Raw genomic sequence first — 13367 nt, forward strand, 5'->3', positions numbered from 1 at the left:
AACATGTTTCATCTATAACTTAGCATATAAAAACATACTATTTGGCATATGTACAGAATTAAAAAGTATAAATATCTTCATTTTCTCAGAAAATTTTAAAGTATATCCAATATTTGAGAATCCAATATTGCACGCCAGACTATTCTTAGCGCACATCTTCAATTTTTGCCATTTGAGAGGAAGGGAAAATGTTGAAGGCAGAAAACAACTTCTGTAGTAAAGATTAATTGGACAACTCACTCAGAGTTACAATTGACAGGATTGCTGGCATGTTTGGATATTAAGCTAAACTTCGTAACACTGAAAACACGAAATTCTTTAATAATTATCATTAAATACATAGCATAGATTCAGGTGGGTCTTGGTCTGAAGCAGAACAAAGTTTTGAGTCCAGTGGCACTACAACCATGCATCTTGACCCTAATGAGCCCTTCCCCTCTCCACCCTTTATCTATGTCTACCCATGTGTTTCCTATATGTTACCTATATGTTTCAGTGTATCCGAGGAAGTGTGCATGCACACAAAAACTTATAAATCCCACCCAAAACTTTGTAAATTCTAAAGGTGTCACTGGACTCAAACGTTGTTCTACATTATAGCATATTAATAATTACTGTCAAATTATAGACAAAAAAAAAATCTTGAATGGTTGTATATGTCTGTCTTTTAAGAAATTGGCTTAGTGTACCCTTCCCAAATTTCCAAAGAGAAAATTTGACAAACTTCTCAGACTTCTTCATCCTGTATCTTTGGAATAAGTGTATGATTAATGTATTTCCTTGTTAAAAAAGAGAAATTGTTTCACAGGAGTTTTCCATTTTCCATTTGATTTTTTTTTTAAAGCCTTGGAAGAGGGATTAGAAAAGGGTTTTTTCTCCCCTGTTTTTTCCCATTTTTCTTCCAGGGCCTCACATCTCTCAACAACCTCTACTGTACCCGTAAATTATTTTAGACATTCAGAGAAGATTTCAAACTGTGACTCAGGATTAACAGGAGTATATAGGATTCATTGTGGCCTTCCATTTATGGAGCATTTTTCATTAACATTCAGTACTGAGAAATTTGTCCTTTTTTAGTGATCTTGGGAACTAGCAGAAGAAAGCCTATAATAGTTCTATCTTTAAAGTACACTTAATATACTTCTAATTTGTAGAAGTGTGGCTTTGTAAAGCGATATCACTATGCATGCTGAATTCTTTAAATTCACGCTGAATTTGCAATATTCGTTTGTTACTAAACTCCAGTAGGACCAAAACAATGTAATTTTTATATAATACCATAATATATAGTATAGTACTTCACAGGTGCATACTTTCAGTTTATTACTAATTCAGTTTAAAATAAATAAAAATTGCTAATAGAAAGGGCTAAGAAGTTCCTTTTTATGACCCAAGCACCACATCCATCAGTTATTTTATTTTAAAAAATAGTACTTTTAGATTTGATCAAGGCAGTCAAGTTAGAAAAGTCTGAGGGGGAAAACTCATTTAATTAATTTACAATAATTTACAGCCATTTTGTAAAAAGGCATTATAGCTGATCAAACTGGAGAACGCCTGGCTACTTTACAATAATCTAGGAACAGAATTTAAATATTCAAGCTTGTGGTGAAAAGCGGCAAGGTGGTTGCAGTGTACAATGTAAACAAGTAGCTTTGGAAAGTTAACAAAGTCCTTGAGTCTTTTTTTTTTAATCCTCTTGATTCCTTCCTGAAATATGATCACAGGTTAATATGTAAATGCTCATCTACAAACATAATTTAACTTGCATTCAAGATAAAACCACTTTGACAAAAGTTCAGATTAAGATCCAGTCTGAGTGGGGCAGTGTTGAGGTCCCTGTAAAAAGTAAACATCTTCAAATTCTTTTTTAAAAAATGTGCTGCAACATTTGCAGCACAGTGCAGCATTAAAACTTTAAATACAAAAATATTTCTTCTTCTGTTGGGATAGTAGAACTAGCATACTGGAAAGTAGTAACAATACTGCTACTGATAGCACATCCGGTCCATGTCTTTCAAGTCATGTAAGGCAATTGTGTTAGTTTATTGTGTATGGCTAAAAAAAGAAAAGAAAAAAAAATAGACAAAGTCCAGAAATAGTTAGTTTTTGCTATGTTTTCCGGCTATTCCACATATGCTCAGGTGTACTTTTATGATCTGTTGAATGTTCAAAAGGAGATCGATGTCCTAAGGGAGATCTTGAATCATAAGGTGATCTTTGATCTAGTGGTGATCTAGGGCCACTACTAGAAGCTCTGTGGTCCATTTGCCAGTCTGAATGGTATCTATAGTCTCTTGAAGTTTTATGATGACTGTAGTCTGAACTGGACCGATGATCTAAGTGTATCCGATGATCTGAATGTGATCGACTGTCTTTTAAACTCCCCTCCAGATTAGATCTGTGATCTCTGTTCCTGTGGTCATCTAGCTTTCTGTGTTTACCATCACTGTAGTATCTGAAAAATAAGAAAATAAAATAAAACTAGAGAAAGAAAGCTTAAACAGTATTTTTTAAGAACTACATCCATAATCAAATTTGATTTGATTTGCAGGGCTTGACCTGGGCTGTGTGTCCAGCACAATACTATTATTCCATCAATTACAATGTATTCTAAAGCACAGCTACCCCTTCTACAAGCATGGATTCCTGTGACTTAAAAGGGAGCGACATTGCTTAGGGTTAGGTTAACGATCTAACATTAGAGACCGGATCTAAATTGAAAACCTAACAAAGCTTCAGAATACCAATAAAATCCTTCTCTAGTCATAACGCTCCAAAATCAATATCATCTTTGGGCGTGAGACAAGAAGCAACAATACAATAAACTCCTCTTATGGCCAATGTTTTGTTAACTTAAAATTAATTACATCCTATTAATGAGAAATGTTCGACTGGGATTGCACAGAGCAGGGTACACAGGCAAATTGCAGTGAACTCACCGGCTGTCTTGTTTGTAGTGATTCCAGTCCCTATGATCTTTTCCATTACTGAAAGAAGAATATGGCCTTTTCCGAGAGTCACTTTTTTTGTAGGCATCTCCATGAAGTCTGTCTTTATGATGATCATGATACTGTGATAAGTGTCTGTCAGAGGAATAACTGTCCCTGCTACTTTCATCATGATTTGTGTTTTCTTTTAGCCGTTCCACATCTGTGTACATAGAAATGCAGAGGTTTCTTCACTGCAGACATTTAGACAGCATAAACGACTAGACTTTTTAAAAACAAATAAAAATGATATTTCTGTAAACTAAATAAGTCTAATTTGCAACACTGACATATATGCAAAGGAAGGTCAGGCCTATCCACTGGCGTTTCCGTGTGGGACAGGGCATGGCTGCATATTCCCTATGCCCGCCAAAGCCACAGTGAGGGAGAGAGGAGCAGCAGCTAAGAAGGTTTGCAAGGGTTTCTTACCAGGATTTATCATATGAGTATTCACATTGCTGCTGATGTTTTGGTCATTGTGCTGCTGAAAGAAGCACAAGATAGCTGCTAAGAAGATAGCTGCTCCTGCTACACAGAGAAGACTGCTCCAAAATGGCTGGGCATGCATGCTGAGAGCAAGACGATTTTTCTCTTCTTCCCCACTGCTGTTTAAAATTAGGTTGTAGGTGGAAGAAAGTGGCCTGTTTCAGCAATTTTGTTTTCTTGCTCTCTTATTCCTTATGTTAAGTGGGTGAGCTGAGGAAGCTTGTCCAGCCACAGAGTGGCCAGTGCATGGACAGGATTCCCCTTCAACTGAAAGATAAAACCTTGCAAAATACATTTGCACAAGCCTTGCCTGAGAAGCAAAGAGGAGGAAACTACTCCTGCTAGAAGATCCTTATGGAAGCTGAACCTCTCAACCATTCCCCTTCCTTCTTAGAAGCCATGATATCTGAGCCTGAACGTGACAAATTTGTTTAACCTGGGGAGGCAGTATGGTGTTGAACTTATGCTGGAGGGAGATTTGGGCACTGTGCTGATCAAGCATATGTTGGACTTAGAAGCTCCTAGCCCAGGAGGAGGCTCTGGGATCTGGGAAGTAGGATCCAAGCTCTCCTGAAGAGTGGCACCAATGGCATGTGAATGTCTTTTTGTGTGAGGAGATTTCAGGAAGAAGAGGAAGAAATTTCTTCCCTCTATCTGAGATACCTCTCCCAACTCTCTTGATGCACTTCCTTTACCACTCTGGAGGTAATCCAAGGGCATATATCCAAGTGAAGAGAAGCCTATTGAGCATCACTGGTGCAGAAGCACAGGAGGAGTCCTTCCCAAAAGAATGCCTGGAAAGTTGCCTCCCCAATTGTTCTTGTGAGTGCTACCCATGGTCACGGGAATTAACAGAGCCTTTTAGGGCTGCTAGGAGAGTGGTTGCCAGATTGCCAGTGGGGTCTCCCTTGATTGGTCCAATCACTATGGAAGCTGTCCTTCATTACTGCTTTTGTATACATTCTTCATTTTTGAAAAAAACTAAAAGATACTTGTAAAACTTATTGCTTCCAAAAATAATTGTTTCTTTGAACTAAGGCACCAGAAAACCATTATGCCTTGACAGTATATACACTATGCAGGTTTTTAGAAATAGAAAACTACATATAACCTCTACAAGGAACACACATTCTGCTTTATTTATTAAGGCATTTATACCCGCTTTTCCTTTTGGCTCAAGGTGGCTTATTTCACTATTTATTTCTCTTTATGTTGTTAGTTCTTATTTAAAAGATCATTTCTCCAAACATCTGAAAACACTTTGCAAGGGTTTCTTACCAGGATTTCTTATCATATGAGTATTCACATTGCTGCTGATGTTTTGGTCATTGTGCTGCTGAAAGAAAAAAAATCAGTTTTAATTTTACAACAATACAACTTCAAATGAACCCCAGTTAACAACCCCTCAAATATTTATTAAAAATATTTTCTGGTTCTAATGGCTTATTTGCTGCAATCCACTAATTCAGATTAAAAACATGTAACACATTATCCATTACCTGAGTTTCCTGACGTTTTTTAATTGCATGCTTATACAATTTGTGTAGTTTTCTGGCATCAAATTCAGTAAATTTAGAAACAAAAATCCACAAGTTTCTAGAATTGGATAAAGAAAAGAAATGATTTAGTTTCTCAGTTTAAAAAATGTCATCAACATGTACTCTTGTTTCTCTGCTGTGCTGATGTAATGGCACACCATCCCCACCATTTGAATGAGTTATTTTGGGGTACACTAAGAGACACTTAAAACAAAACAAAAAAATCTCTATACCTAGCTTTGCAATATTTACATTAAACATGCACACAAATGAAATTATACCTCCAGCAGTTCTCTATGAGCCTTTATGACTGATACATTTCAGAGAATTTGTGACTAATTAGAATAGAGAAAGGAGTGCACCAAGGTTGTATTCTTTCCCCCTTCCTGTTTAACTTGTATGCTGAGATCATTATGAGGGGGACTGAACTCAAGAATCAAACTCTGGAATTAAAATTGAAGGAATATAAATAAGCCTTCGGTATGCTGATGACATTACCCTCCTGTCAGAAAGTAAGAAAAGCTTAGAATAGTTGATTATAAAGGTCAATGAAGAAAGAAAGAAATTTGGCCTTTTCTTAAACATGAAAAAGACAAAAATAATGACCGCTGCAACAAAACAGACATGTCACAATTGGTGGTGAAGAGATCAAATATGTTCACAAATTCATTTTTCTTAGATCACAAATTGATGGGAGTGGCAAGTGTAGTATATGGAAATAAAATATTGAATTGCTCTGAGTTGCTCAGCAATGATGAGCTTGAACCTAACAAAGAAAAGCAAAGAAAAGCACTTGACTACCAAATGTGGATTAGTTAGCTCTATCATATTTCCAATACCCACTTATGGCTGTGAAAGTTGGATGATGAATAACAATAATATAATCGATTCCTTTGAACTCTGGTGTTGGAGAAGGCTTCTGTGAATTCCACGTACAGCAAAAATCACAAACAAGGAAATACTACAGTGTATAAAGCCTGGTCTATCACTGGTAGGCAAAATCATGAAACTCAGGCTCACTTACTTTGGCCATATCAAGCGAGTCAACTCAATGGAGAAAGAAATTATGCAAGGATTGGTCAGTGTACAAAAGAAAATGGGCCGACAAATAACACGGTGATTAAATATGATCAATATGGACACCGGTCAGAATATTACTAATGAAGTGGTGCAAGATTGGAAATCATGGCAGCAGTTAGGCCAAAGGAGTGCCAAGAGTCGGACTTGGCTGAATGGCTAACATCATCATCAATTAGAATGTAGACCTTCACCTTGGAGCGAAATTTTCCAGAATTTATGAAACATGTGAGCTACCTAAAAAACACATGCGCTAAAATACAAGACAGCTTTTACAGTTGCACATCCCTTTAGAAGAGCTAGACACCCTTATTTTGGAAGAATATACACATGCAGCTGGAAAAGTGGCTGTCTTTTCAAATGTAGTCATTGTGGCTAGATGCTGAAAGAATTCTTGTCAGTCCAACGTATGTGATTTCTGCATTTTGTTTAAATTATTATAGCACTGCTGGCCAAATGATAAAGCTGTCTCACACTACATTTCAGGCAATATTTTCACCAGTTTTGGAAAGGAATGAAAACAGTGATTTAACAGAGTGCAGCTTCCATCTGGTGGTGAGCATACAGATTGCACTGTATTTTTTTATTATTTGTCTCTTGAGAAACTTATATGCAGGTCAAGAAGCAACTGTGAGAACTGAACATGGAATCACTGATTGGTTCAAAATTGAGAAAGGAGTTTGGCAAGGCTGTATACTGTCGCCTTGCCTATTTAACTTGTATGCGGAGCACATCATGAGAAAGGCGGGATTAGAGGAGTCACAAATTGGGATCAAGACTGTAGGGAGAAATATCAACAACCTCAGATATGCAGATGATACCACCCTAATGGCAGAAAGTGAAGAGGAACTAAAGAGCCTGTTGATGCAGGTGAAGGAGGAGAGTGCAAAAGTTGGCTTGAAACTCAACATCAAGAAAACGAAGATCATGGCATCCGGCCCTTTCAATTCCTGGCAAATAGATGATGAAGAAATGGAGATAGTGACAGATTTTATTTTCCTGAGCTCCAAGATCACTACAGATGGGGACTGCAGCAAAGAAATTAAAAGATGCTTGCTCCTGGAGAGGAAAGCTATGGCAAATCTAGACAGCATCCTAAAAAGCAGAAACATCACCCTGCCAACAAAAGCGCGTTTAGTATTCCCAGTGCTATGGTATTCCCAGTTGCAATGTATGGCTGTGAAAGTTGGACCATAAGGAAGCGTCAAAGAATTGAGGCTTTTGAACTCTGGTGCTGGAGAAGACTCTTGCGAGTCCCTTGGACTGCAAGGCGAACAAACTGGTCAGTCCTAGAGGAGATCAGCCCTGACTGCTCCTTAGAAGGCCAGATCCTGAAGATGAAACTCAAATTCTTTGGCCACCTCATGAGAAGGAAGGACTCCCTGGAGAAGTGCCTAACGCTGAGAGCGATTGAGGACAAAAGAAGGGACGACAGAGAATGAGGTGAATGGAGTCACTGAAGCAGTAGGTAAAAACTTAAATGGACTCCGGAGAATGGTAGAGGACAGGAAGGCCTGGAGGATCATTGTCCATGGGGTCGCGATGGGTGGACACGACTTCGCACCTAACAACATAATAGCCCAACTTAATGTTCCTTCTCAAAAACATCATTCTTCTTTCCTTTGAGACAGATCACATTAATATTGTGAACAGGCACAATGTATGTATGATTTGTCTTCGGCACTGTGCCTGCCTTCAAGGCACACTGCACCCACTCCCCTTTTTTTAAGAAAGGCCCTAACAAGGAGACTATTAAAGGCAGAACTTGGGCATCCACAAGAGCTTGCCGAGTTGCACTTTAACTACAAGACTGGATCATACATGAGCAGGCAGTGTGATGCAGCGGTGAAAAAGGCAAATGCCATTTTGGGCTGTATCAACAGGGACATCATATCAAAATCAGAAGATGTCATAGTCCCATTGTATGCGGTACTGGTCAGATCACACCTGGAGTACTGTGTGCAGTTCTGGAGGCCTCACTTCAAGAAGGACGTAGATAAAATTGAAAGGGTACAGAGGAGAGCGATGAAGATGATCTGGGGCCAAGGGACCAAGCCCTATGAAGATAGGTTGAGGGACTTGGTAATGTTCAGCCTGGAGAAAAGGAGATTGAGAGGGGACATGATAGCCCCCTTTAAGTATTTGAAAGGTTGTCACTTGGAGGAGGGCAGGATGCTATTTCCATTGGTTGCAGAGGAAAGGACACGCAGTAATGGGTTTAAACTACAAGTACAACGATACAGGCTAGATATCAGGAAAAATTTTTTTCACAGTCAGAGTAGTTCCGCAGTGGAATAGGCTGCCTAAGGAGGTGGTGAGCTCCCCCTCACTGGCAGTCTTCAAGCAAAGGTTGGATACACACTTTTCTTGGATGCTTCAGGATGCTTTGGGCAGATCCTGCGTTGAGCAGGGGGTTGGACTAGATGGCCTGTATGGCCCCTTCCAACTCTATGATTCTATGATTCAAATAAGATTGGAACTATTCAATGCTCATGGTAGTTGCTAAATTCCTAAGTGCAGCATGCTGTGGGGAAAAATGCCTTTGTTTAAAAATATCTTAAAATCTGGGACCTCTTGACCTTGGACAAAATCTCCTCCCATTCAAAAGTGTAGATACTCCATTTTCACAGATTTGAATTCACTGAAAAATGTAAGCAACCAAATCCACAAAAGGCTTTTGAATACAACTCCTTCCTGGTTCATTAAGTAGGAAAATACAGAGCATTTTAAATATTTTTGCTGATCATCTAACTGCTATATGATATATGATATTATAAAGCGTTCTGATTCAAGTATGCCTATTTTGTAACACCACTGATAACTCTTGTTAATATTACTTCTTCCTTAATAACTGTTTTGTTCATATTCTTTATAATGTGCCATTACTGATAGTCATGATTATTATCTATGAATCTTGTTAATAAATAGAGTTGAAAAATAAGAAATTCATAATATTTCCTCTCTTGCTTCTTTAAAGGCTACTTACTTTCTCCACTGTTTGATTTGCTCAGGATTTGTGTATTCTTTTAAACACTCAGTTATATGATCCCCAATTTTGATAAGACACTGTCGAGTATGCTCCAATTGTTCTCTTTCTGAAAGACCTTTCTCAGGTCTATCCAGCTGTTTCAGTGCTGCTTTGACAGGCCTCATTCTTTCTTTGCACTGTAAAAATAATGAAACAGTAGCACACAATTCAGAGAATATATTCAGATACTATATAATCTATCAATTAATTTTATAAAGTTCATTCCTCTATAAAGGATTCCTCTATAAAGACCCTGTTAAAACTTTAAGATTCCTTTTATAGAATATCTGCCTTAAAATATAATTAAATTTCATTTTGGAAATATATAGGATATCAGGCTTAATTTCTCACATTCTCTGTCTTCTAGTCAGTACTATATTGTTTGTCTGAGAATATACCTAAGATTTGTGCAGCAATAATGAAATAAGCTAAAATTTGCTCAATAAACAACCTTGCCATGTGTTGTACAACATTATTCAGCAACTGCCCAAAGGCTGGTCTTAAAAGGAATGACAAAGCCTCAAATAAAGTGCCTTGCTGCAACCATTATTTCATGAGTCAGGCAGTTCTCTTCCAGGGGTCAGATTTTGGCTAGGAGTCGCAAGTTCTTGATCCCTTTCCTGATGAAACAATAAGTCACATTTTTTGCAATATCTTTAGTTTGTTGCTACAAGCACAAAGCATTTGTACATCTTCATTACCAACAAAGAACAAGTCTTACTATACTGAATGTCTTCTGATCCAGCTCTTCAGATTCTTCAGATATAGGAACTGGCTCGCCACTTGCTGTTATATGAACAGGAGTGTCAGGAGACGGGGTTTTCTTGGGTTTATCTTTGCTATCAGATTTGGATTCATTTGTCTATAAATTAAAAATAAAATAAATTCCTAAAAAGACTGCACCATAAACAAGGAAATATGTTAAGCCATTTGACATTTCATAAGCTGATAGAGTAATTTTAATGAGAAAATAGAAACAGTCATTTGTTCAGAGACTTTCTCCCCTTTATGGAAACTGAAGTATACAAAAGATATATTAAAAAACACAATGTGCTCACTGGTGGGTAGGAGAACTCAATTACCTTTTCTTCCTTTACTTCTTTTTCTCTCTGAGCATAATCTTTTCCTTTGCTTTCCCTCTTTTCTTTCATGTCTTTTTCTCTTAACTCTTTCTTGTCCTCTTTTTTCTCCCTTTTAACATCCCTCTTGTTTTCCTTTGTGTCTCTTTTTTCCTCAGTCTCCCTTTTCATGCCAAGATCTGTATCAGGATTTTCATCATTTTCTTTTTCTGTTTTAGTTTGTTTATTAGGATGTTTTACTGAAGCCACTTCATCCTGAAATATACAAGCACAATTTAAGGTTCAGAAGGAAACAAATCATATTGCAAGTCAAAAACTATGGACTCATTACTTTGTCCCATATAACTACCTTTCCATCCATCTACAGACTTGACACTAGTATCTATTTATTCTTCCCCCATGCATCACTGTTGTATATGGAGGGAAAGGTGAGAATGAAGTCCTGGACTTACCATAAAGGTTTCATCTCATCAGTGGATGGGAACATATCCTTGTATGAATTTTGCCTCATCCTTGTTCTGTGGACAGGCCATACGTAATTATTTTTACAAAGGCTTCCACTTAACTCAAAGAGATGTGGGCAGAAAGAGGGAAGAGGGATCACTTGATCCCTGTAAAAGCTAGAATTTACTTTTGAATGAATGAGGAAGTGGTGTACAGGGTCACCAAATCCTCTAGAAAGGAACAGAACACTTCTCTAGAAGATAGAAAGGACAGCAAGTCCTCCTGGCTGAGGTGATTGCTACAAGAAAAGCTACTCTGAAGAACACGATTCTTAGAAGAACCAACCTCATATGTTCAAAAATGGAGGTTTATACATTATACTTTGTGTAGATCCCAGTAGAAAAACAATGTTAGATGGGAGGACTTTATATTGCTGCTCCTCTTAGGAAACATTTTATGTGGCTGTTTCTAGACAGAGGCTGTCCAGCAATCTGGCAAAGAACCATGAGAGGGCCACCACTTGCCTGCCCCATTCCCTCATTGGCAATTGTTGTTCCATGTGCCCACTCTCACCAATCCCCCTCACAGTCACAGTGTGATGAAAGCACTGTATATGGGGATGCAGCAGGGGGCATGGTGAGCTGCAAATATCAGACTAGAAGCAACCTTCCTTAAAAGGCGTGGGAAGTCCTTGTGCTGAAGAAGTTTTGTGGAGGCTGGGACCAATAGTATTATTCCTTGATCACTCTCCTTCTTCCTTGTCTAAAGCCACAGAGTTAGAGGGCAATGACTCTGTGACCAGAGAAAGCAGAGGGAACTGGCCTGGGAAGTGATGGCAGTGCACTGCCCTCGTGGCCTGTAGGTCTTAGAAGATGAGCGTGGAATGGCAGGTTCTATCACAGGTTCTGGGATTTGGAGACTAAGAAGAGTAGGTGGAGAACAGGAGACATGTTCCCTTCTTCTATGGCATTACATTTTTGCTTTCAGGTCATGCCTTAACACCTTTGAACACTTTTAGTAATGTAGGAAGAGAGATCTGAGTGGAAGAAAGTCCGTCAATTGAGGCCAGAGTTGTGTATGGTGGGAGGGGAAATGCAATCTTAGAAATGATACTTCATGGAACCTCCTAGTCTTGTGATACAAAGTGACAAAGCATCAGTGGCAATGATGAACTTAGAGAGCTTCTGCCAGTGGGTCTGTCTATCTGTGAAGCCTTGGAGCTGGAAAGGGCCTGCTGGTCAATACTTTGTTCCCTGCTAGGACCTTGAGGGCTGAAGACAGCATCAGCTAAAGGAGATATGAGGCTGCTTTGCTATCCTGTAGGCTCTATCAGACTAATCTCTTAACGAGGTAAGGGAGCTGAAAGAGCTGGAAGCTTGATCACTCATGAAGAAGGTAGGGCATGAACCAAGGAGGTGGAAGGTCTTGGATTAAATGGAAGCCTTTGCAAATCAATTGCATATCTTCCCACAGAGCAATAAGGAAGCACAACAGAGATTAGTATATTTTTCTTCATTGACTAGAGACAAGACATTCCAATTCAATATCCCTGTGGCATTTCCAATTCCAGGCAAGATACTGACACAGCATTTAAGATGTTAAATTTGCCAAATGCTATCACATGTACTAATTTGGTAATTTACAGAGAAAAGCTCTACAGAAACACAGATTAGTACTATTTCCTACATGAATAACTCTAAAGCCACTACTGCCTAAAAATATTTCTAATAGGAAGCAATATAATGCAATAAAATGGATGAGTGAAAATGTAAATTTGCCAAAACAGTGGTATTTTGGCTTCTTTGTATACATGGCAAGCTGAGCATCTGGGCTATAAATCAGGGAATTGATAATTGAAGTCACCCCAGCTAAGCGCCTTTTTGTAAACCACTATTTTCTTAACTGTAGATTGAGTTTTCCATATAGATATGGAAAACAAAGTTTCAAAATGTTTCCTAGACAACAATACCATCACTATAATTCTGATATTTACAAATACAACTATGAGGTACTTACCTTGCTGTCCTCATCCTCTTCTTCAGATTTATCTGAAGGAGGAGGGGAAGAATCACTTTTCATTTCCTCTTTAAGTTTTGCTTTTGCTGTTTTGTTCTTCTTGATCCTCATTTTTCGCCTCTTTGAACCTCCCTGATTACCAAAAAAAATTCAACATGCCAAATTATTTTAAACTTATTACTAATGCTTTTTTCTCACATTATTCTTCCAGCTAAATTACACACACAAGCAGAAAGAATTTAAAAATGTGCTTATACAAATTATAACAATATATTTATCAGTGTACAACCTTGCATTTAATTGCAACATTAAGTAAACACTGTACAGATATACTAGATCGAGGTAAGATTAAGCCTCAAGGAATACAGCAATTTATTTCTGCTGACGACACAATTACTTACTGTTCCAGAAAGTCTTTGTGCTTCCTTCCTTGCAAGATCCTTATTGAGTAATTTTATGAGGTAGTCTGCACGAGTCTGCAACTGCTTGGCCTGAGGCTTTTTATCTGGATCATCTGGTAGAATCTGAAAAAGCAATATCAAATACTTTCTTTAAAGTATATGCAGAGTTTCAGAACCTTTATAAATAGGAACAGACTGGGAAAGTTGCTAAATTTCAGTCCATGGTGTTGCTGTGAGGACCCTGGCCGCCGCATTCTGGACCAGCTGTAGTTAAGAGTTAAGGGAAGGCCTGCATAGAGCAAGTTGCA

The 13367-nt window shown here is 38.2% G+C and overlaps 1 protein-coding gene across 4 annotated transcripts in view; it reads right to left on the bottom strand.

Annotated features, from left to right (window-relative positions):
- Window positions 1-298: 298 nt before the first annotated feature.
- Window positions 299-13367, bottom strand: part of CHD1 (chromodomain helicase DNA binding protein 1) — a 71281-nt gene continuing 58212 nt past the window's right edge. For 3 of the 4 annotated variants that reach the window (XM_077347691.1, XM_077347690.1, XM_077347689.1), the window contains exons 29-37: window positions 13060-13182; window positions 12659-12790; window positions 10202-10453; window positions 9841-9981; window positions 9078-9256; window positions 4976-5072; window positions 4755-4812; window positions 2943-3153; window positions 299-2458 (exon numbers count right to left, since the gene is read on the bottom strand). In XM_077347691.1, the coding sequence (XP_077203806.1) occupies window positions 2113-2458; window positions 2943-3153; window positions 4755-4812; window positions 4976-5072; window positions 9078-9256; window positions 9841-9981; window positions 10202-10453; window positions 12659-12790; window positions 13060-13182 (1539 nt within the window). In that variant the 3' untranslated portion in view covers window positions 299-2112. The remainder of the gene's footprint in view (window positions 2459-2942; window positions 3154-4754; window positions 4813-4975; window positions 5073-9077; window positions 9257-9840; window positions 9982-10201; window positions 10454-12658; window positions 12791-13059; window positions 13183-13367) is intronic. The other variant, XM_077347692.1, reaches the window with a different exon arrangement.

Source organism: Paroedura picta, chromosome 7, assembly GCF_049243985.1.
Source record: "Paroedura picta isolate Pp20150507F chromosome 7, Ppicta_v3.0, whole genome shotgun sequence".
Lineage (NCBI taxonomy): Eukaryota > Metazoa > Chordata > Lepidosauria > Squamata > Gekkonidae > Paroedura > Paroedura picta.